This window comes from Ceratosolen solmsi, unplaced genomic scaffold (genome assembly GCF_000503995.2).
Source record: "Ceratosolen solmsi marchali unplaced genomic scaffold, CerSol_1.0 scaffold39, whole genome shotgun sequence".
NCBI classification, from domain to species: domain Eukaryota; kingdom Metazoa; phylum Arthropoda; class Insecta; order Hymenoptera; family Agaonidae; genus Ceratosolen; species Ceratosolen solmsi.
Genome location: NW_011948433.1, coordinates 3,042,400 through 3,067,205, shown reverse-complemented (window position 1 = coordinate 3,067,205; position 24,806 = coordinate 3,042,400). Strand labels below are relative to the sequence as shown.

General features: G+C 26.9%; 6 protein-coding genes across 8 annotated transcripts; 2 read left to right on the top strand and 4 right to left on the bottom strand.

Moving 5' to 3' along the window:
- On the top strand, positions 1-3,754 carry mio (GATOR complex protein mio). Its single transcript, XM_011502538.1, has 14 exons — positions 1-136; positions 210-407; positions 483-782; positions 850-1,077; positions 1,148-1,306; positions 1,505-1,686; positions 1,754-1,887; positions 1,956-2,066; positions 2,155-2,521; positions 2,595-2,733; positions 2,814-2,952; positions 3,006-3,213; positions 3,284-3,489; positions 3,615-3,754. Exons 1-14 carry the CDS (start codon positions 16-18, stop codon positions 3,703-3,705), a joined length of 2,583 nt encoding a protein of 860 aa, XP_011500840.1. The 5' UTR covers positions 1-15; the 3' UTR covers positions 3,706-3,754.
- Positions 3,755-3,832: 78 nt separating this feature from the next.
- On the bottom strand, positions 3,833-4,741 carry LOC105364569 (uncharacterized). The gene is made up of 3 exons (XM_011502537.1): positions 4,513-4,741; positions 4,032-4,218; positions 3,833-3,946 (listed from the first exon to the last, which is right to left on the bottom strand). The coding sequence occupies exons 1-3, from the start codon at positions 4,606-4,608 to the stop codon at positions 3,858-3,860; spliced, it is 372 nt and encodes a 123-aa protein (XP_011500839.1). The 5' UTR covers positions 4,609-4,741; the 3' UTR covers positions 3,833-3,857.
- A 3,891-nt stretch (positions 4,742-8,632) lies between these two features.
- Positions 8,633-9,967, bottom strand: LOC105364568 (sugar transporter SWEET1). Its single transcript, XM_011502535.1, has 6 exons — positions 9,844-9,967; positions 9,623-9,700; positions 9,345-9,468; positions 9,080-9,235; positions 8,882-9,001; positions 8,633-8,775 (listed from the first exon to the last, which is right to left on the bottom strand). The coding sequence occupies exons 1-6, from the start codon at positions 9,918-9,920 to the stop codon at positions 8,671-8,673; spliced, it is 660 nt and encodes a 219-aa protein (XP_011500837.1). The 5' UTR covers positions 9,921-9,967; the 3' UTR covers positions 8,633-8,670.
- A 2,927-nt stretch (positions 9,968-12,894) lies between these two features.
- LOC105364567 (MICOS complex subunit Mic10) lies at positions 12,895-15,506 on the bottom strand. Of its 3 annotated transcripts, none has more exons than XM_011502533.1 (4): positions 15,082-15,506; positions 14,335-14,421; positions 14,197-14,244; positions 12,895-13,475 (listed from the first exon to the last, which is right to left on the bottom strand). In XM_011502533.1, exons 2-4 carry the CDS (start codon positions 14,414-14,416, stop codon positions 13,378-13,380), a joined length of 228 nt encoding a protein of 75 aa, XP_011500835.1. In that variant the 5' UTR covers positions 14,417-14,421; positions 15,082-15,506; the 3' UTR covers positions 12,895-13,377. The 3 variants fall into 3 exon arrangements, with proteins under 3 accessions (XP_011500835.1, XP_011500836.1, XP_011500834.1); XM_011502534.1 differs by lacking the exon at positions 15,082-15,506 and adding an exon at positions 15,059-15,070; XM_011502532.1 differs by lacking the exon at positions 15,082-15,506 and adding an exon at positions 14,638-14,840.
- Positions 15,507-16,312: 806 nt separating this feature from the next.
- Positions 16,313-17,432, top strand: LOC105364565 (ERI1 exoribonuclease 3). The gene is made up of 2 exons (XM_011502531.1): positions 16,313-16,358; positions 16,737-17,432. The coding sequence occupies exon 2, from the start codon at positions 16,739-16,741 to the stop codon at positions 17,426-17,428; it is 690 nt and encodes a 229-aa protein (XP_011500833.1). The 5' UTR covers positions 16,313-16,358; positions 16,737-16,738; the 3' UTR covers positions 17,429-17,432.
- Positions 17,433-17,562: 130 nt separating this feature from the next.
- Positions 17,563-24,643, bottom strand: spd-2 (spindle defective 2). The gene is made up of 18 exons (XM_011502527.1): positions 24,201-24,643; positions 23,927-24,060; positions 23,717-23,836; positions 23,479-23,642; positions 22,836-23,310; positions 21,854-22,348; positions 21,512-21,751; positions 21,226-21,437; positions 20,887-21,150; positions 20,361-20,514; positions 19,872-20,238; positions 19,617-19,796; positions 18,943-19,156; positions 18,694-18,873; positions 18,414-18,597; positions 18,158-18,356; positions 17,938-18,085; positions 17,563-17,858 (listed from the first exon to the last, which is right to left on the bottom strand). The coding sequence occupies exons 1-18, from the start codon at positions 24,329-24,331 to the stop codon at positions 17,670-17,672; spliced, it is 4,050 nt and encodes a 1,349-aa protein (XP_011500829.1). The 5' UTR covers positions 24,332-24,643; the 3' UTR covers positions 17,563-17,669.
- Positions 24,644-24,806: the final 163 nt, after the last annotated feature.

Sequence of the window (24,806 nt, the reverse complement as noted above, 5' to 3'; positions counted from 1 at the left end):
ATTAAGTTAACGAAAATGAATAGCGTTAAATTGGAAGTACAGTGGTCTCCAGTACATTCAAATAAATTTATCACTTGGGGAACTGAAATATGTCTTTATGAAATTGCTGAAATTAAGGATATTGTTAGATCTTCTTGTGAGTTTATCTACAATCTAGCATTGATATTTAATATTTTGGCTGTACGTTAACAATACCGTCTATTATTTAGGTACCAAGGTGTCGGATACAACTGTTACGCATCTTCTGGCAACAAATACGAGTCATCATTATGTCAAATGTATTGACATTTATCCTCTTTCAGACCCCGATATATTATTAGCTGTCGGACAAGCGAATGGCAAAGTAGTATTAACTACATTCGGTCCAACTGCTTTTGATTCTTTAGGCTTAACTGGAAAGGAACTTGGTATATCATTTTACAGTAGACAATAGAAGAACATTTAATTTAATTATATCGCTAATAATTTTATGTACATTTTAGTTCCTAAACATGCTCGGCAATGTAATGCTGTTGCTTGGAATCCAGTCGATTTTAACTTATTAGTTTGTGGCTTAGATAAATATCGTACAGACCAATCCTTATTATTATGGGATATCTTAAAAAGTCCACTAAATACAGATCGAGTACATCATTATAATGCTAGTCAAACAGAATCAATAAAACCACTAGCCGAAGCTGGTGTTTCTGAAACAATACATTCATTAGCTTGGTTTAATAACGAGCCAAAGTGTTTAATTGCTGGAGTTAATAATAAACAATTGAAAATTATTGACTTTAGAGGTAAAAATCCTTTAATAAGTTTTTACTTTACAATAAATTTTTAACATATTTTCAACGTATTGCTTAGACCCAGTAAAGATAATAAATTCAACGCCTACAAAGGCTGTATACAGCGTAGCAGTAAATCCTCATAACAATTATCATCTTGTCTCACACGTTGATAATCAGATTACTATTTGGGATACGCGTTATTTTGAGAAACCAGTCCTTACACTGTCTCAAACGCGTCAAGTTACTAAAGTCTTGTGGTGTCCTACTCGACATAATCTATTGGGCTCATTACAAAAAGATTCTGGTATTTCATTGTCATAAAGATATATTACAACTTAAACATTTTTTTTCATATTGTACTTAATGTTCTTTAGGATCCTTATATCTTCATGACATTCAGCATCATGGTATTGGTGGAGAAGATACAGAGCCAGGAGCACTGGAGAGAACAATTGCACCTCCGTGGTCTAATCCTACAAGTTTCTCATGGCATCCTACTCATGTAAATAGATTGTTAGCTATCTCTCAGCAAGGTAAGTAAATAGTAACATATTATATGATTGTTTATTAATAAAATTTACGTTGCTCCTTATTTACTTATTTATTTTATGACGCTATAATTATGGAAATATGGATAATTTGAATGTAAAACTATTGTAAAAATAATTTTTAATGTAACTTTCAAATTCTTTAATGTACCAAAATATGATTAAGTTATTTGGTTGTCTTAGGTTTAACCGATTATACTGTGTATGAAAGAATAACTTTAAATTGGTCGACTAGGTCTCATCTTGTGTGGAATCATGCTTCCAAGTCTTTTAAGTATATTTGTAATAACGATAGTATTTATAAAGCTTTAAACGATATTTCAATATCGACGAAAAGTCGAGCTTTAGCAGAATATGGTTTACTGGTAATTATAAATAACGTTTTTCAGCATTTAAAGTATGCCTTAAATTTGTTTTTAATTTATGTCGCAGCCAGAATTATCTCAAAATGGTGAACTCGCTGAAGATGAAACATTGAAAAATTTATGGCAATGGTTATATCTCAGTCGTTCTTTGGTAGAAGATGGAACAATACCTAGCCCAGACAATAAACATCCTGGTGTCAGGTATATTGTAATTTATTATATCGAGGTATCAGTAGAGTAATTAAATTTTCGAAACATTATTTGCTTAGAACGGTTTTGAAGATTGATGGACAAAATTCAAACGGTAGTTTCACAAAGTCCGATGTTGTACATCGACCTTGGACAGATATTGGTTCAAACCATACAGCTAAAACATACAGGTAGCTAATGATATTAATTTAAATGGCAATTAAAAATTCTATTTAAAAATATTGCTTTTATCTTTTGCATTATTATGAAATTAATTAGATCCCCAGATCGTGACAAGGCATTGCAATTGTGTGGCTGGCGATTTGAGAAAGATACAAATGCACCGTATAATAATTTGTTTTTAGAAAGATTAGAGAGAGAAGGGGCATATCCGAGAGCAACAGCAATATCTGTCTTTAATTTATGCTTACGACAAGCAATAGAAATTTTAAACAGGGGTGCCAGTAAAATGTCTTTATTAACAAATTTGAATATCGTGGCAATGGCATTATCTGGATTTTCAGAAGATAAAAATAGTATGTGGCGAGAGTTATGTTTGAAATCAAGATCTCAGCTATCAGACCCTTATCTACGAGCTACTTTTGCCTTCCTAACAGCCGACAATGACTCTTATGAAAATGTATTGGTAAGTTGTAAAAATTTTAAATATATTATTAATTTACAAATAATAAGTTCTGAAACGAAGTATTAATTTATAGAATGAAAATGGCATGGCCGTAGAGGATCGAGTAGCATTTGCATTAATGTTTTTATCCGATAGTAAATTATACGAATATTTAAAAAAATTAACTCAGAAATTATGTGACGAAGGAAATCTTGCGGGATTCTTACTTACTGGTAAAATAAACGAACTGTCAATATATAACATTAATATCATAATGAAAGTATATTTTTTAAATAACATTTAAAATGTGCAGGAGCAAGCTTAGAAGGTATTCAGTTACTTAATAGACATTTAGAAATTACTGGCGACGTACAAAGTTGTAGTCTAATCGCAATAAGAGCTTTATCACCAAAATTGCTGCAAGAAAGTCAAGTGCAAATTTGGATTGAAAGGTAAATCTCTATGACAATAATTGACAAGAAATTCTACATATTTTAAAATTTAGTTATAGAGGACTGTTGGATGCTTGGAAAATGTGGACTCAAAGGGCTCATTTTGATATAGCCATGAGAGCATCGGCGAATGAAAAACCACCGCAACAAATGTACATTTCATGTAATTTTTGTGGAAAAAGTATATCGACCCTTATTCAGGGATTAAGTCGAGCGAGAGGACCATTTGGAAGATTAGTAAGCACATCAAATAAATTGAAGGTAAGAATGAAATTGTAGTAAATAATTAAAAATGAAAATATTAGAAATATTAAAATTTTGCCGTTATAAGATGTCGGCTTGTCCAAGTTGTCGAAAACCCTTACCAAGATGTGCTATATGTCTGATGCATATGGGAACTGTAAGTGGCTTACCAGTAACATCTGGGACTCCAAGTAGAAACGAAGAAGATTATAAATTAACAGAATTTAGTAATTGGTTTACGTGGTGTCAAACCTGCAGGCACGGTGGCCATGCCAATCACATAACACACTGGTTTCTATATATATATATAATATAAGTATACTAAATATAAGTATACTAAATATTAGGCATTACTTTTATCTTTTTATATTTATGTTATATCGATGCAATTTTTATTAAAATTTTATCTAAAATTTTTACAGACAACATTCCGAATGTCCAGTGACCTCTTGTACATGCCGATGCTTCTCTTTAGATGCATCTTGTAAAATAGGTGTAGGAGTTGTATAAAATATATTTTAATCAATTGTAACTGTTTTGAGAAATAAGTCTTATTATTATAAACCTTTTTTTTAATTTTTTATTTTAATTAAAATACTTCTTATAAATGTATATTAAATTACTTAACTAAATCTTAAATATTTAAAAAAATAGCTTAATATTTAATATGGACTTTCATCTGAATTAATTTTCCACTTTTTATCACCAATTACATGCAAAATTGAGAGGAATGCATTGTATGTAGCAGATTCTGAAAAAAAAATAAAAAAAAAAAAAACACATAAAAATATTTATATTATAAAAATAATAGTTAATAATGTATAATATATTATTACCAAAATTCTCTGTCATTTCTGGCTGAAATATTATGTATTTTTTACACGAAACAGTTGATTTTGATAGCGCAGTTCCATAAACTTCGATTAAACCTTCGGCAATCCCATCAATTGGCTCTGGCAAACTTACGTTAACTGTGACATTATCGGTTGTTAACAATTCTATGCCCTTTCCGCTTGAACTAACCTATTTGAGATGTTAAATATATTAATAAACTATTTAATCATTGAAAAGGTACTAACGATATAAATTGACTTGAAAAATTTTAATAGTTGTTTTTATTTTCAATACTTCCACTATCTATAGATAAAAATAACTCGAAATTTTTTAACATTCGATAGATTTCCTTAAATTTATAGTAAGCAGACATATATACATTTTTCTCATATGTTCAAATAAATAATTTCATTTTAAACAAAATCGAAAACCTCACGAAAATAAGAATTATAGGTTATAAACTATAAATATAAAATCAATCACCTTTTTGATCTCACCAATTAAAATAATTTCATTATTCAAATTTTGACCTAAATGCTGCCCTCCAATGCGTTTCGCAACAGTTATTTTACTAACCATTGTTCTTTAAATATTAATATTAGATTAATACGATACGATTTCAAAGTCCCAACAAAATAAGCAAGTACTAAGCGCGCCAAAATATTTTATAATAAATCACATCCGTCACAAGTTAAGGTCGGCACACTCTACAATTGGAGTGAGACGAAGGTAAGCATTGCTTGTTTATAAAAATATTTTAACAAATTTATTAATAAAAATTATCAAAATAGATAGATGAAAGGATTTAAAGATTAATAGATAATGGTTATAATAAGATGATGAGATTCATAAAAATGTGGGGTAAAAGGTTAAGTATTGTTTATTAAAATTCAGTTACGATTATTTGCAAAAAAAACAAAAAACAACAACAAAATATCGAAGTTAACTGGTTATGAAGACGGTTTTTTTTTTGTTTTTTTTTTTTTATTATCATTTTGGCCGATCAAATTCAACGTAAGGTGAAAAAAAAAAAAAACAAAACAAAATAATAATAAGCTTCAATAGCTGGACAAATAATAATCTTGTGTTTTCTAATATTATCAAATGTTTCATAATTAAACAAAAAATATTATTCATTGCAATTTTTATTAGAATGTATTACAGTATTATTACACAGCTACAATTATCTTTCATTTATGAATCAATAATAGCAAATTTTAAATTTTAAATAAATTTTGTTTTAATAATCTCTATATGAAAAATATTGACTATAAAGTAGTAAATTTAAATATAATTTTTATGAAATACGTTGAATTTGTATACAATAATTCGTAATGAAGTAAAATAACGTATTTTTAACGGTAATATTATATAGAAAAAATATACCGCTATTAACCAACTATTTGTTGTGGGATTTCATAACGATGCAATAATTAATTAAAGATGTTTCTTAGAAAATATCTATCGTAAAATATATGTATAAACTGATTTAATTAAATATACTCGATTTATTGATAAAAATAAATATACGTATTTGTGTTATGCGTGATGACTGGCATCAATAAACAAACAATATATCCGCATGTATGGCTTACTTATTGCCTCGATCATGATTGCAACACATCCAAGTATGTTTAAAGTTAACAATATTACTTATATTGTGCTACGGAAATTTTTTTTATTTGATTTATTTTGATTCTCACTACTTACTTCATCATATTTGACAAGACAAAAAAAGGGGGTTGTATTAATTCAGCAATAATAGTTTAAAAATGATTAATTATTATCATTTAACTAGGAATTCAAATACTCAGCAGCTCTCACAAATGCAAGAACATTGATTTAACAATAAATGTAATGAGAATAACATTACATATTCTATATATTTTTTAACGGATAAAGTAATTGTTTATACAGATTACTTATTAAATTTTATGTTTCATTTATAAATTTCAAATTATTGCAACAGAAAATATTTATATAAATAGGCTATTTTATTAACTATATAAAAATAAAAGTAAATTAATCATTGCATGTTGAAGGGTAATTTTTGTAATTTAAATATTATCCTCTTTTAAAATAATAACGTTTTAATATATAACGAAAATTGAAAGATGCCCTTTATAATAGTATAATATACGATACTGCAAATAATAATTCGAGATATAAAATAATCATTGTATTATCAATTGGTCTGTGAATTAAGTTTAAGGCCATAATAAACTCCAATTTAAAATAACTTACTAGTCAATTTTAATGACATCCAGTTAAATATTTATGGTTCAAATTTACTTAACAAATTTTATTTAAAAATGAGTGATTTGATACTAAGTTGTATTTTTAAATTATTATAAATTTATTATTGTCAAAATCTTATAGATAAATGTATTGCATTGTTTGAAAAATTTTTTATAGTATTATTTAATCAAGTTATGCTTAAGATATTTTACAATTAATGGTTATAGGCAGACATTTATTTCTATTTCTTATTTATCTATTATTTAAGAATTTTAACTTCTTCGCAGGTATGATTAACGCTTAAATTATTTTTACACCGTTATAAAAAAATTTTTTACTCTGAAATAACTATCAATTCCTTTAAAACTTTATAATTAAATTGCTATCAACTTAAATGCATTTTTTTGCAATATTTAATTTTTAAAAATGAATTCTATAAAAATATTTTTGCGAGTAAAGAGTATTATTATAATGAATATAACAAATATGCTTTTTACACTACATAAATTTCATAATTCCATTAATATTTTCTGATTATGTATTATTGATTTTCAATTTGATAAATATACATTTGATATTAATTACATGCTTATGTTATATATTTTAATGTGACTAGTGTTGTAAACTATTTTGATAATAAAATATAAAGTATAAGTAGAATTTATTTTTGAAGATTTTTGTAGCTGCAATTTAATTTTCTACATTCTTTGGCTGCGTATCATTGATAAAAATAATGTCACATTCAGAAGTCAATAATTTATTATCATTTTTCATTATATAAGATGTATATTTATATATTTTTTAGCGTTGCATTTAAATAGTTACTTTAATTATCGTATATAGTCCGATAATTTTTCCGACTAATTCTATTTTCAACATGGAATTTATATTTAATTCCAATAGTTAATATAAGATTATTACACCGATGCATAAAATTATTAAGAATTGAACAAACCTATACGTTCAATTTCTCAAGTTTACAGATGATCTAATTTATGTTATTTGGTTTCTTCTATAGGCTGATTTTGCGATATCGATTTATCGTTTAACATTTACCATGAACTCGATAATATTAATTATTAAGTTTAATCATCTATCGTCAATTTAAGTAATCACATTTTAATTTATTTAAACAGTACAGGAGGGGCGGAGAATCACAGACTTCCAAAAGTTTGATAAGAAAATATTTTTTTATTCATTACATTTTCTGTCTTATTTGCTAAATTATCTATTACATTTTTTTAATTAGATATACGGTTTGATAAGTTCATCGATCAAAAAAGTTCTATTAGGCAAACTATAACAATGTACATGACAATAATATCATTGTAATTTATATGCGCAATTTATTTTTCTTAATCATGCTCTATAAATATGAAATTAATCTTAAATGACTTAATAAAGAGACTATGTTTCGTGAAAAGTGTTTAAAACGTGATTTTTCACAATTTTTTTAGTTGTAAAAAATTTATTGTTTATAAGTAAATTATTCACAAAATTATTATACTTTCTTGACTATATATTTAAATAAATAAATATATATATACATATATATATATATATATATATATATATATATATATATATATATATAATATTAAATTACATAATGTAAAAAGAATGTAGTTATGTATAAATAATTTATTGAATATTTTAAATAATTAATATATAACTCTAGTATTTTGAAATGTATGAACAAATTTTCATTACATTTTTAATAAAAGTATTTTTATAAAAAATATATTGTTTCTAAATTTCATAATCCAGTTGGCATTGTTAAATCAATTATAAAAAAAAAAAAATATTCTTTGATTTATTTAACTGAAACTGTATAAATATTTCATTATTATATTCTTCAATTATATTAAAAATAGAAATTTTATAAGTTATCGAACCTATGTCATGGAACAATACATATATTCTTACAAGTAAAATTAGTATTTATTACACTATATTTTCATATGTTGCATATTATTGAATTTAAGAATACAAAGACAGAAGGGCGATTAAAAATAAATATAATTACTTTCAATGTTATTTTTTATATATATGTAATAGAATTCAGTGCTTCAATTTAAAAATAAGTAAACGCTAACAATTAATTTAATGTTATGTATGTCAAGGTAATAAAAATTATAAAAGTTACAAACTGCAATTACAAAATATTTATTATGTAATTCAATGGAAATATATTATTTGATACTCTTGAATTGCAATACACTTTGATTTAAATTTTTGTAATAAATTATACTTTTCTTGTATTATTTGCTTTGTATAATTAGTTAATATAATATAACATTGCCTCCTTAACATTCCTCAAATTTATTATCAATATAACGATAAAAATTGTTATTGTCCATTAATAAAAACGTAACTGATAAATTCAAAATGAGAATTTTCGTTTCACTTAATTTTTGATTTTTCTTTGTTATCGATTGGAGTCGAAGGGTAGATGGCAAACAAAGACAACTGTATCAAAGACAAAGTAAAACTAACGCCATTCTGAAACTATAAATACAAATTTCTAAAATTGAATTTAAATCATTTTTATATGTATACATATATAACAAATAATAATAATAATAATAATAATAATAATAAATAAATAACTTACCATAACAAAATTGTCATTTAATATAAAACCATAAATAAGCCATTGGAAGGAAACCAGTGTCCCCATAAAAATAAGTGGGAATGGAAGAATTTCTGTACTTTTCGTTTGAATGATTGTGCCCTTTAAAAACACATATATTTATTAAGTGCCAATTTTTCAAAATAAAAGAACATGTTCGTATGTACGTAAATGCCTTACTAAATGCATTAGCGGGGATCCAACTAAAATTAAGAATAAAGCAGTGATTAGAACTCCATATCGAAATTCAATGTGCTCTTTACTCTCTATTTGAGCATATCCTAAAACGAGAGAAACGAAAGCAGTTGCTTTAGCTAATGCCGATAGTGTATTCATCTAGAAATATAATAAAATAAGCCCATTGTATAAGTGAAAATTCATATGATTAGATTGCAGAATTTAATAGAGTTGTTTGATATATAAAATGACATAAATCAAGTGATACCTTTTCAGGTGAATATAAATAGTATATGGCCATATATACAGCATTTGTAAGTATACCGAATAGATTGATATTTATCATAATAGGATCTTTAACAATTAACGCATATTGCAGCATCATGATACACCTATAAATGAAAGAGTAAGTGTTTTTCAATTGTGTAAAAAATAAACTCCTAACATCTGTTAATATGAAGAATTTTTATAATTAAATTGACGATTAGATTATATTGGCACGATAAAATACAATAATAAATTAATAAACATATTGACAAAACTAACATTCCAATACCACCGATGAATGGCATTGCATCAAATCCCTTGGATGTTCCTTTTTTATAAATGTCCTTGCAGATCAACCTATGCGAAATTGGTTATAAAATATACAATTTACTGGAATATAATTAAGCAAGCAATATTATTAACTTAAAAATATCATATTATAATTATGATTATAATTTAGATGAATTAAGTAATTTGTAATTAATTTAATCTATACGCACGTTCCAGAAAGCATGTGACCCATCGTCGAAACCATAGCGCAAGTGGCTACAACTTCTTTGTATTCTTCTAAACCCATAGCTCTGTCAAATGTCTAATGTCTAAATGAAAATTAGTAAAATAAATATTTAAGGGGCCAGAAAATTTTAATATAACTGCAACAAGGTCTTTCGTTATAACCGAACGGTTAAGCATATATTTTACGTTTAAACAGCGAAATTTTGTGCGATATTTAGGATATTTTTAAACAATGATAATGAATATGATAGAGACAGGGATAACTATATCCTATCATTCTGTCAATACATTTTAACGATCAGTCTATCGTTTGAAATTCAAGAGCCAAATTACTTTAGTATAATTGCATTGAGAAGATATATTACTATGAAAATGTAATTACTTAATACGCATTTAGTTATTCTAAAATGTTTAAAAACCAATGTGTTGACATGAATTAAGTAATCGAAAAAAAATGTAATCGTATTAATTATTTTTAGATTTCATAAAATATTTATCAAAGCTTGCGCTTTTAGATTTCGCATTCCATTTTATAACAATTCTTTGTAAACAGAAATTATATTATCGAAGAAATGTGATAAAGCCTACAGGTTATTTTAGAGTTGAATAAGCGATTTTTTCACTCCGCATATTTTCTGTTTAGTCAAAGGTAAGGCTATGTTGTAAATTTTGATAATAATATTCCTCTAAATAAGATATAAATAAAAAACTTTGAAATATTATTTAAAACATTATTAAATTTAAGAGACAATTTTAGAACGAAGCATTTTTATATACCGTATACCGAAAATACTAAATTTAAAAACAAATGAGCATATATGTAATTGAAATTCAGGTTGCATAATGTATTTATATGTTTTATTCATTATTAATTAATATAACAAAATTAAATTATTAGTTTTCAAACTTAAACCTTTATGCTGAATATTACGGTATCTTTTAGATCGGATTTTTAGCCAATTATCTAGATTCTATTACAGTATTCAGTTACGAGACATGGCATTGAACAGTATAATTCCAAGTTGATCTATTACTATATTTATAACTTTATATTTATTAATTTTTTGTTTATATATATATATATATATATATATATATATATAATACATACGTTGATTATTATAAATGCCAATTAATAATTTATAAAGAAACTTTTTTATACATATAATAATAAATATCCTTTTCACGACTGGAAATAAATTTATTTATAATATTGTTTTGTAATTACGAAATAAATGAATAAATAAATTTCTAAATATTATTATCAGCAGTATAAATATATTTTCAATGGTGCCCTATTGCGTGCAGTGTCAGTGTTTATTTTTAAACTTAAAAAACATCAAATATTAATATTGCATTATAAGATAATTTTATAATACGAGTATATTTCAATTTGCAATAAATTAATGATAAAGAATGAAGGTAAAGTTGAATTAGAAAATTCGTATTTTTATTTGGCGCCCTTTATTTACACTGGATGTTATGATTATCTTTATGACGTCAGCGTTTTTCGTACCACGTGACCAAAAAAATCCCTGTTACTGTATTCTGTCGTGATCGAAGGAAGTCTTTCAGGTGTAGAACGGAAACTGTTAAACTGACGTAAAGTAATAAATCGTAAAACAAAACTTATTGATATTTATCCTAATTTCCCTTCATTATACCAAATACAAGCTAATAATTGAAAACATATTCTGTATTACAAGATTGATTTAAAGAAAACTATGAATAATTGTCAAACAAACATAATCCACGAAAACTTATAATAATTTAATTTGTTAAAGTACCTTGAAAACAAAAAACATTCAAAGGCCATTGGCTATGATTTTGACATTCTATTTTACGAATTACAAAATTATCATGTATTCAATTACAATTAAGATAATTAGTGCGGAGGTGAAAACCGATATTTATATAACCGATTATATATGAATATAACCCTTATATATTTATATAACAGATGTTCATTACAGAAGTAAGCAATATTATTTGTTTAAATGAGTCTGTTTAAAGATCTTGTCTTAAATAATACAAATTTCTTATTAAGATTGAAGACTTTTATTCAGATTAGTCTCTATTAATTTTGATTACAATACATTCTTATATGATAGCAATCGGACTGGAATCAATAAAGCTTTAAAATTACTAATGAATAAACGTATTGAGAATAAACGAAGAAAAGAAGAAAAGAAAATGGAAAGTCAAGATCGAGAGAAAAACATTTATTACCTACATTTAATTTCTTCAACCAATAAAGCTATAATTTAAACGTTTAACATTTTTCTTAGCAATTCATAGTGCTAACAATAATAATTACAAATGTTATTATGTATGAAAATGTGCGTATTCTTATAAACGTAGTAAATTAATCTAATGAAAATTTAATTACAATCGATAATGCGATGTGCTATCCGTGGGCCTTAAATAATTGATAATAATTAAGTTGAATTATTAATTGGCACTTGGTCGATTAAAATTGATATGGTGATTTGGCAAACTGGATCACAAACTAATATAAAACAGTTCTCCGGATTTTGTTAAAATCAAACGAAGCAAGTAAATCTCCTTCGCAAAAACGATAGCGAAAGCCTTTCCGACTTCATCGACCCACACCACGTGCTACACACATCGAATTCACACATCGAACGTCTACTATTCGTTAATTCTCACTACGATACGTATTCCTATGTCCCATCGAATTCGCGAGACTTTCCATAACTGTGATGTTGACGAAAGAGAATACGGACTCGGAGAAGAGTGTGGGAAAATAGAAGGCTCAAAGAGAAAGATAACCGGTATCGAAGCGATTCGTGGCGGCTACGAGAAACATCGCTGCAGGCGCTTAAATTGAGAGTGTTGGATAAAAATGTGCGCAGTGCTCTCTCCCTCTCGTTATTTGTCTGTATGAATCTTTCTTGATCCAACGTGACTGCATATCCTAATTGATACTTTCATTGTAAAAAAATGTTTCAATACTAATAAAACCAAAACTGTAGATAATGTGAACTAGGCAAAATTCAATAAATTAATAAATATTTTTAAAATTATAATAAACTTATAACTTTATTGTGATATACCAAATACATTCAATCTTTTTTTACCCATTAAAATTTACAATTTATTCAATATTGATTTTTTTAGCACATTAAGTGATAGAAATTAAATGATACCAGCAAATTTTTACGTTTGATTGTTGTATCTTGTCAAGAAATGATTTGCCTGACTAGTACTTTATAATTAATAACTATGACTTGGTTTGTTTTTTATAAGTAAACTAATGAAATAACTGTATTTAATTCATTTATTCCGCTATGGGTCTATAGAAAAACACGTCTTTTTGCGTAGCATTGCATAAGTTATCTTTATTCCTTTGTTTACAGCTACATCTCGATGAATCACTGAATTTGAAGAGAAATAACTGCAATTCATAAATTTAACTCTTACTTTTATGTCAACCCAGTTTAATGATTTTAACCTAATATTATGTAGCTTTATCTATGATGAACAGATTGTAAAAACTAATTCTTCTTTGTAATTGTATCGTTAATTTCTTTATGACAAGTCGTGTATGCTGATCCTAAGCCAAAACCGGCTCCTGTTACAATGGGCCATTTTCCTGAAAAAATGCATCGATTTTACCATTTGGAATTCATCGATCAATTTAGAAGATCGCTTTTTAATCGATAAATACAATTTACATACTAAGGTTTGGTAAAATTAAGCAAAAACTTTATAATTTACATTTGTAAATCGAAGCGGCTACGATATAACTCGTATACGTTTCTTTGTTAAAAGCATTTTATTTACCAAGCTTCTCATCTACTTTTATTATATTTGGAGTAAATACCTTAATCAATATTACAAATATAAATATGTAACACACAACTCAGCTTAATACAATATTAATGCGCATCAATAACAATGAAAATGATTAATAATTTAATATAACATTATTAAGTCAATAAATACAGAATAAGATAATTAATTATATTCAATATGATATTTTACAATGGATATTAAAATATTTTTAGAAAATCAATTGTCAATATTATAAAAGTATATCAATGTAAATGGTCTTTCTTATTTACAAAATGCCTCTTGTTTAATTTAATGCATATAATAATTAATGTCATTTTGTTTAAATGTTCATTCTGTTGATTTGATTTAAAAAAAAAAACAAGGAAACACATTGAATCGATAACCTAATAAAAAGTAATAATAAACCAACAATAAATTACCACAAATTAAAATAAAATAAAATTGACTCATATTGCAATTAAAAGGAAAATTATAACCGTAAAATTAATAAAAATGAATAAGAAACAGTCGTGACTTACTCCTAATAAAAAGCAGTGAAATAATAGATCCAACAAAAGTACCAGCCCCTGAAATCAGTATAGTAAGGTCGATTTAATGATTGATCGGTCATTTATATTGATATCAATAGAACTGTCATTAATGGTTATTATAGTTACCAAGTTTTACTAATGCGCTCGTAACACATCGGTCCCATTTTTTTCCAATTTCTTCCTCCGTCCATGTCGGAGTAGATACCATTATAGCTAGACAAGAAAAAAGTGTTAAAACGTTACATCATACACATCACATAGAGGCACAATAAGATGAAAGAAATTCGATATTATGCTTAACAATAAACAAAAAACGTATTTTGAAATTTCATAGCATTGATGATTGTAATTAAATAAAACATCGGAGGGAAAATACTTAATAATAATGGTCTATAGTAAACGAATGCTTTTTTCCAAATTGTGGGGTACCTGTAGTTTCGTTGAAGGTTATACAGTTGTCTGCTATTACACTTTACTGACAAATTAATTTTACAAAAATGACGCAATGACGTAAAATGCTTCTGCTGCGTGTCATTCCATTTTTAAACATATCACGAATCTCAATGAATTCAAAAAAGAGTCAAAATTTAAATCTTTTTTTTATAGGCATCTTCAAGTGTTATATTATGAAACGAATTTCGGAATTAAAAGCTCGACACGAACACGACATTTCATTAGTACCAATATTATAACCACCGAACATTAAATAATAAAGCCTTACGATTTCTGGTGCGAACATATATATTTTTCGGCAACAATGAATGTTTGTGTATTACGCTATCCTTGATCATTTATATTATTAAATGAATATTATTAAATAAAAAATATATATATATATATATATATATACCTTATACCTTACAGATTAACTACAGATTTCCTAATTTTTGTGGCGAAATAAGTTAGGCAGTCTGTTGTAGATCCTTGGGTAGAAGAAAATTTGTAATATGTATATAAGTCACTTACATCGTGGCGCGACGATCATAAATAACAAACATATTGTGAGTCGGAATCTAAGAACGCGTAGCGCGAAATCGAATTTCATTATGCAATTTCAAGCAAATTGGGGCAATAGCATTGTTATGTGTCGCTAGTTGATCCACGGTTATTGTTTACTATTTTATATTTTTATTTACATCACGCCGGTTAGTGCGAAAAAAACGTATTATTATGAATTCGCGTCTAAGGGATAATATTTCGTTTGCCAGTAAATATGATATGCCAATAATTTAAATCGTCGATCGTTTTATCAATTCGAGCACACTTGTCTCACTTACACTGATCCGCAGTGATAAACAATTTTAAAATAGGAAATATGATTTTTAAGGGCTTGAATTTCAAAAGGTAAATACAGATTATCAATTGAAATAATTATATTGCAATTAAAAAGCGGCACACTCAATGGTCACAACGCCTTCATTAATCAGTAGTTTATCAATATCGACTAGCAATAAACAATAGCCAAAGTAAAATTCGGTTACTCCGGTCCACGTACTTACGATTAAACCGACCAATTCATTTGCTTTTATAGAAATATTAAATATGGCAAAGTAAGGTCCGCGATCGGTTACCAAATCCATAATCGATATGACTGTTTCAAATTCCAATTTTAACAATTATTTACATGTACGGCGGCTCCAAATAATCGTTTATTTTCAATCTCTGAATGTTACAATATATACCTAATATATAACTAATTACGTAAATATTGTAAAAATTTAATTGAATCCTGGGCATTTATTTTAACTCTAAATGTTAAATTATTATTTTAAAGTTACTTTGCACATTAAAAGAATTAATCGATAAAAGCTTTCGAATGCAACTCTCGATCTTTGGTAGCCATGGTACATATATTTATCAATATAAATATATTAATTTTAATAGGTTATATAAAATTATAATTAAAGCACCTTATTATCATTATTACTTATTATTATTATTATTATTATTATTATTATTATTATTATTATTATTATTATTATTGTTGTTGTTGTTGTTGTTGTTGTTATTAGTATTGCTATTATCGCTATTATAAGTTATTAGAAATCGTTTGTTTGAATATATTTAAAGGTACACCAAGTGACTACGCATCTATAATTTCTGAAGTTTTGGCTTGATTCGGGTTTTGAATGCGGAGAAATGATAACCAAGTAAAATAGCCTAAGCATAAAAATTTATTATTTAGTGTATTTTTAGATTTTCAGTTTTTAATTCGTATTGTACATATTGGACTTATAAAAAGTGATTAGAGTAAAAGTCATTATTGTACTTTATATAACTTTATATACGGTCATAAAATACTTTAGTAAATCATTATTTATTCAATTAAATAGTAAGTAAATTAAATTATAAATAAAGCTACTATAATGGTCCAAACCATTAATGCAAACAAATGTTAATTAATATTGAATATTGTAGAGTAAAGACTACCATGTAATTTATAACCTTATGCGGTATCATTTTATCGGCCTATAATTTTCAATAGATTATAATAAAAGTCTAAAGTTGTTTTTATTACAAACATTTAGTTATGGCACATCGAGCTTTAATGGGATTCTACAAGAAGTTATCGCCTATAAAGAAGGAGATAAAAACGTTTGAAAATCTATTAGTTTTAGACTTTGAAGCAACGTGTGTCGAAGATAAAATTTTATCACCTCAAGAAATCATTGAATTTCCATGTATTGTTCTTTCTACTAAAACTTGGAAAGTAACAAATGCTTTTCATAAATATGTTAAGCCACAAGTACATCCTAAAATCTCATATTTTTGTACCGATCTAACAGGAATTATGCAACAAACTGTAGAGAACGAGCAACATTTTCCAGTTGTTTTTTCAGAGTTTTGTCAGTGGTTGGAAAAGGGAAACTATTTTAATGAAAAAGAAAACAGTGCTTTCGTAACATGTGGCGATTGGGATTTGAGAGTTATGCTTCCAGAACAATGTAAACTAAGTAACATTGAAATACCTTATTATTTTAATCAATGGATTAATATAAAAACGGCATTTTGCGCAAAAACAGACTATTATCCACGCAGTTTAAAAGATATGTTGAAACATTTAAATATGGAATTTCATGGAAAATGCCATTCCGGTATAGATGATGTTCATAATATAATTAGAGTAATACAAAAATTGGCAAAGATGTACAATTCGGAGTTCACAATTACTTCAAATATTCAAATTAAAGACTCATTTTCATTCAATACTGTTTATTAAAAACTATTCAATATTTTACATTAATACTGCTATATTAAGTAATAAAACTCGACTGAACTGTTAAAAATATTAAAATTGTGTAAATATGTATAAAATAATAAAAATTTACATTTCTATTTATATATAAACATCGTGCAATAGTTTATTTATACAATTTTATGTTTATACTTCAGGTATATCTTGTAAAAGGCAAGAATGTTTTTAGTGTTTAAATCTATTTGTAAGGCACTAATTCATTATTTCAATTAGTAGGTAAAAAACTTTCTGCTCCAAAATGAGATTCACTGTTGTGATCGCTACACAATGAATAAAATGCCTGCGAATCATCCATATTATCTTGAAGCATAGATATCGTTTCATCAGCTTGCGTTTCTATCGTTAATTTGATTTCATTTTGAATGATTCCTTTACACAAATCACCCAGATTTTGCTATAAATATAAAATAAGTGTCCTTAATAATTTAAAATAAATTTCATCAAGTATATTTAATTTATTTGTGATGGTATACCACTGAATCGCCTATTAACTTCAAATCTTGCGTAAATACTTCTCCAGGGAAAGCTTTACATATTGGCTGAATAACATCTCTAAATTCATCAGTATTCTCGTCTATTTTATCATGAAATTGTCCGCTATCTTTTAATTTTTTATACAGTCTGGCATAAATACAAGTTGTTAATTAATTTCTTTTAATTATATCCATTAATGTTAAAATTGTAACTATTTACCTTCTTACTCGTAATCTAGTTGGTTCATCACCATGTGTTATTTTTAACGTTCCTACATGAATAACTCCCGTTTGGTGAATTATTATAAGATCATCTTTCCTGGGACGAAAATCCAATGTGACCCATTGAATTTGATTTGGGCTTAGTAATAATTCAGTTGGCTCTATATGCCAACTTGATAATACGGATGGGTACAAAGCTGAAGAATAATTAACATTTATTTATTTCTACTTCATTTTTAACAGAAAATACTAACCTTTTGGAATAAGTTTCACTTTCGCAAAACACGATAAGTCTCCTGTATTATGTAATTTAATTTTTGCATGAAGAATTCCTTCTGAATTTAATTTTCCAAGAGACAGCCACATTTGACCACTGGTATCTTTTACAGCTTGAGATATTTGAATTTTTCCACACCCACCATAACCAAATAATTGAACCTAAAATTTATAATAAAATCATTAACAAACATAAACTTCTTTTTTTTTTAATCGTACTTTATCTGCTCCATAGTTTTATTTATTGCTGTAACTTACTACTTTTACAAGGCCAGAAACTTGACGACTTTCACGTACAGAACTATAATGTGAAAAAATTATTTTTCCAGCAGCAGCTTTTGGTAAGTTTGGTGTAAAAATAACAGACAGAGTTCTACTTTCTGTACCTTGAAGAGTTAATGTCATTGAAGATGATACTGTATGTCTGTCTTTGAGAAACTAAATATACGTGGAAACAAATTTAATATAATAAACATGTATTTACAGTACAATTATTAATCATCATACCTTAAAACTTTGATCCTTTGTTTTAATAGTAACAAAAAGTTTAATTTTATTATTACTAGTATTGCGAATGGTGAGTTGTTTAGTATCCGATTTTCCAGCTTTAACACTACCCCATACAACAGCTGTATGCGTTGCTCGTATAGGTATAACAGTTTCAGATGCATTTCCACCAGATACTGTACTCCCTGGTGAATTTCGTCCCGAAGTACCGGATCTACAATGTATAATTGTTACAATAATTATTAATAATTTTATATTTCCCATTTGACTTGAGTATATACTCTCAAAAAGTACAATTAATAAAAAAAAGTAAAAGTAATCAATATTAGTATATCGACATAATAATAAAGTCAATAAAAGTATGTTTTTAAAGTAAATAAAAACAATTTATATTGTAAATTAAGTAAATTTCTGATGTGGAAATCGTTTTTAAGAAGAAAAACTTTACTAAGACTAATAATATAATATAGTAAATAAATGTTTATTAATCGCCTTCATTAAAATATTAAACAGTTCAAAATAGTGATAATGGATTATGATTAAAAGGCTAATAAATAATTGGATGGATTTAATGTATATTTTTTAAACATTTTAATTATTTATAAGTTGATATTTTAAAATGGATATAAAATTTGCGTTTATCTTTACTTTTATTTAAAATACTCATTAAATACCTGTTAAATATTAGACTGTGTGGAGACGTTGGTGAACTAACGGATCTTAAGTATTGTGGAGTTTCTGCACGTTGTAGATGGAAACTATCAGCAGATAATTGCTCGATTTCCATAATTTTTTCTCCGATAATAGGATAAAAAGACAACTTATTTCCTACTGTAATTCTGATCATAGCATTCCTAAAACATTTCAATAGTATAGAATGATTTTAATGGTATCTGAAAGAAATACATATTTTACAAGTATTTTCATACCTTTCAATATCAGTCTTATTATTTTCGGGTTTATAAGAAATTTGTAATGCTAACTTTTCACCTCCGTTAAGTACAATATTATTAGGACATATAAAAAAATCTCTACATTCTAGTTGATTTTCTTTTGATTGCACTATATCTGCAGATGCTGATACCATAATACTGCCTGAATTTTTAAGATTTACTATTTTACCTATTCTAGGTTGAAGAATTAATGGAAATTGAGTATCGAGTATGTCAAGTTTACAAGATCCAATCGAGCCTATTAAAGGTAGTTCTTTAATAAAATGTTCTTCGTTTTCTTTAAAACAAATTGATAGTGTCAACTTTGCCTCAGCATTATGTACACCTTTTTGCAAAGCCTTTTCTATACACATACACACAGACACACAAACACATATATATATTAATTCTTATTAATATATCATTATTTTTAATTTATACATTTATTTTTATTTCTGGATGATAATAAATAATTTAATAGCTCACCTCCAAAAGACTGAAGTGACATTCCTTTAAAATCAATATTTACTTTCACTGGTTGTCTAGGTTTAAGTGTGAAATGTATCGCTTCCCTTTGATTTGCTACTGAGCAAATGGTATCATCAAAACAATCGCCGAAAGTAAATAATTGTGGTTTATGCTGTTCAAAGGCAAATATTTCATTAGTCATGTATAAAATATGAAATAAAAAAACCATACTTGAAATAATATAAAATTAATAACGTAATCAAAAAATGAAAATCAAAACATTCACAAAATTAAAAATATTTTATGTGTGTGTGTGCGTTGCGTGCGCGCGCGTGTGTGTGTGTCATAAAAAATTACTTCGATTCACTAATTTTAACATCAAGTATATATAAAAATCAAAGAAATTAAATTAATTAGTTGCTGTAACGCAAATATTTTTTCTTCTAATTTAATAAATCGTAAATTAAAATAACTGATAACATTATAAATTCAAAATTACTTCTAAAATGGTTTATTTAGAAATTGAATTAGATAAAGAATTTACTTGACTTAAACGTAATAAAACAGGTACTTCTATGGTATTTCGATTTTCAATAGTAATAGGTAAGCTATTACATTTGTCTTCTGTAATCATTTGAAAATTTAAAACATTATCTTCAGAAGGTACAGATATTTTGATATTTGGTTCTTCTGGTACAAAGCACATTAAATGTTTCATATACCAGTTTGTCCTAGTTACCATATCACAACATGGTATATGAAAAAAAGCAATGGTTAATTTTCCCATACGAGGCATTGTTACACCAATCTGAATAATAAAATGAAAAAATTATTAGAATTGAAAATTAACAGTAATATACAAATAATTTTTGAACTTAAGTACTTTAAAAGACTTTTGTGCATCTGGTTCAATTAAAATATCATTAACAGGTAAGTCAAGATTAATATTATCTTTTTCCCCTTGGATTTGGTCAAGCTTTAAACTGGATAAAATCCACCGATCAGTTCCATTATACAATTCAAAATCTGCTTCTTTATATATACCAACTAAACAAGTACAGAGTTCTTGAGTTTTTTTACCTATTTGTACTTTTCCTGTAAAAAAATATTTATTAGAATAATATGCATCAATGCACAATGTAATAATTCTGTTGAAATTTATAGATTACTTGTGTCAAAAGATTGATTCTTAATTAATGAATCTGTAAAAATATCCTCTTTTGATTCTGAATTAATTTTGATAAATGTCGGATCACTTATGTCTGATGGTCCTATATCATGGATTAAACTCGATTCATTATTGATAGAAGTGGAATTACTAAAATTATTTTGACTATTTGACAACTGCGATAGTTGCCTTGACAGAGGCATCGCAGAAGATTCCGCACGTGGAACACTTATATTCAATCCTATTTAAAATATAAAATACAAAATATTTTTAAAAGATAGCATTTCACTTTCCTAAATTAGGCTTTGTGCCTCGCAATTAATCTAATATATTGTGCATATACCTGATTGTTGATTATTGTGATTAGATAATTGGTCAATAGTTTTGTTTTCAGTGTGCTTAGGTATCAATGTCTCATCTTTTAAAAGATCTTCAACGCTCATTTCTAATAACTTTCGTAATTTCGGATCAAGTAAATTTGCTTGACTTAATAATTTATTCAATTTTTTTTCATCTATCTCAATACTTTTACTGTCCAAGGATAATTTGTTTCCAATTTTACTTTGTACTATATTCTTTTCGGATTTGTTTTTAATAGGAGTTGTTTTTGTAGAAACTGGTAGCGACGCCCTATTTGTTGATAAAAGTGTATACGTATCACTAGCACACTTATTACTTACTTTTTTTTGTTTTCGTTTTTTTTTATTAGCATCCAGAATTTGATCGACTAATTTTCGAGGAGTTGCGGAGTCTACATCCTGCAAAATCTGAGCAATAGCACTCAGACTTATGGTACTCGGTTCTTTAGTACAATCTGCACTATTACTTTCCTTATCACCTGAACGATGTAAATATAAAATAAATATTAGTCTTTTTAAATGTCTATTAACTTTCATAGAATAATATCGAATGTCGCTATTATAAAATACTCTATAGTATATACAATTTTTTTTGACATTAGAAGAATTAACGTTATACATAAAAATTTATATATACTTCACTATTAATCTTTTCTTTCTCTATATGTATATTTAATATAAAATATTACTTGTTTAAAGTACTTGTACATCACATTCTTATTCAATTAACTTTTGTTGTTTTGTTTTTTTTTTTTGTTTTTAATTTGTTATCTACATTTAAAGAGTTTTTATTAATCCATGAATTGGAAGATTTATATACGATAAGAATTTGTAAATCTACAAATTACCGATCTAAATTTTTTAATAAAAACCTTTGCATTTCGTACATAATTATTTATAATAAGGTAATTTATACACATATTTATAGATTCGTATCAATAAATAAATAAAGATAAAAATATCAACCTTCGGTTACTATAGTTTCATCGACTAGTGGTCGTGACTTCCCTTGTCGTTGTGGACTTTTTATATCAAATCCAAAACTTGGTCTATCGGAAACACTTGGAGTCGATAAGTGGCCCGTACCACCACATTTTCTTTTAAAAAATTCACCTACAGAAATTCTACCGCCATCTAATGTCAAATCAATATCACCTATAATTCCTGAGAAACAAGAAAGATCCAAGCGTTCTTTATCGTTTGCATTAATTGGCATGGAAGCAAGCTTATTCTTTCTCCAAGATATTTCATCAGCTAGTATTTGATTACCAACTTTTGAACCCGACATAAATTCCTCATCTCCAAATTGTGCCATCACTTCTGCTACATTACTATTATAACTGATGCCGCTAAAATTTTGCTGTTGAAACGTTTCGCTCTTATCAGTCGCCTTATTAAATTCTGAAGAACGAGCAGTGATCTCAGTTGGCTCAAAGATAATCTAACAATACCAGAGAAATATAATTACTTTAAAAAATTTTAAGAAAAAACGAATTTCAATAAATAATTGAGGACGCTAGATTAAACATTTAATATAATAATATATGTAAAAGAATGCATGTTATGTTATCTAAAGATTTTGAAAAAATATTTACTTCTAAATACTTACACTAGTGGTCCCTGTTGATTTATTATCATTATCATCCGATTGTTTTTGACTTTGTATTTTATTAGGATGTTGAGATTGTGAATTTTTCATATTAAAAAGATAATTAGAAAGGCTAGTTACCTTTTGCATATTAGAGGAATTAAAATTATTTTCTTTGTCAGGTTCTAAAAATGAATTTTATATATAATTATATTGATAATCTCAGCTTGTAATGGAAGCTAAGAAATACTATACGTACTCGATGAAACTGCATTTGTAGAGTCACTACATTTCTTTAATACTTTACGAGCAAGCTCACGCTCACGTTCTAAACAATCCCTTTTACTTTTCAATTCGTCAAGACTGTTGTCATTTAATACTATAAAAGAATTATCGTCAAAATTATTATTTTCTTACAAAACAATAAAATATAAAATAACATAATAAAGTATATTTTTAAAAAAATTACACGATGAAATATTTTGAATGATGCCCAATGAAGACTCATCAGTACACCGTGTAACATTGCTATGATCAAAATTTAATTGTCGATGCTTAGTGTTTTGTTCGTCAATATACGACTTGCGCGGCTTTCCTTGCAATCTAAAAATAAAAAAATTTTTTTTTTTCATTATTTTTTTTTTTATCGACGAAATAGAAGAGCAAAATATCTTTATAATTTATAAAATAAAATAAACATTAAAAACAATCTTTTTTTAAAAAGCATATTTTATAAAACATACAAGGATCGCCGGTCGACCGTCGAGGAGGCTTGAGGTTGCGGTGTATCGAGAATAGTGACATCCGTGAAATCCATTAATTTCTTAGATGGATACTCCTTCTGATCTTTACTTTTTTTCTTATTCAACTCCATCGTTGGCCCTTGATACACTCCGAACACTGCAGTCGCGGGCCACAACAAAATAAAGCGGGGACTTGCCCCAAAGGAGGCGGTTTATATGCGGACTCACTGCTTTACAGATTGTACAATTTACCTTCAATCGGCTGTTAAATTTGAAAATGTTTACGTCCGGGAGATGGGAAGCATACAATGAGAAAACGCGATCAACATAGTTTTTCAAACTTCACTGTATAAAGTTCCCCGCGATGCCGATCGCGTCGCGCCATTCATGAGAAGCCAACAAGTACATTACATATTATAACGTAGCATGTTATCCAAATTTCATCGTAGATGATTCTTCCCTCCCATCCTAAGATAAACACAACAAATTATAAATGGCTTGAATAATAATGAGATGACAAATAGTGTAAGCTAACAGTATGGCATTTACTCACAAAATTATAGAAAATAAGTTATTGTAGAATAGCCTCAAAACGCAAAACAAGAG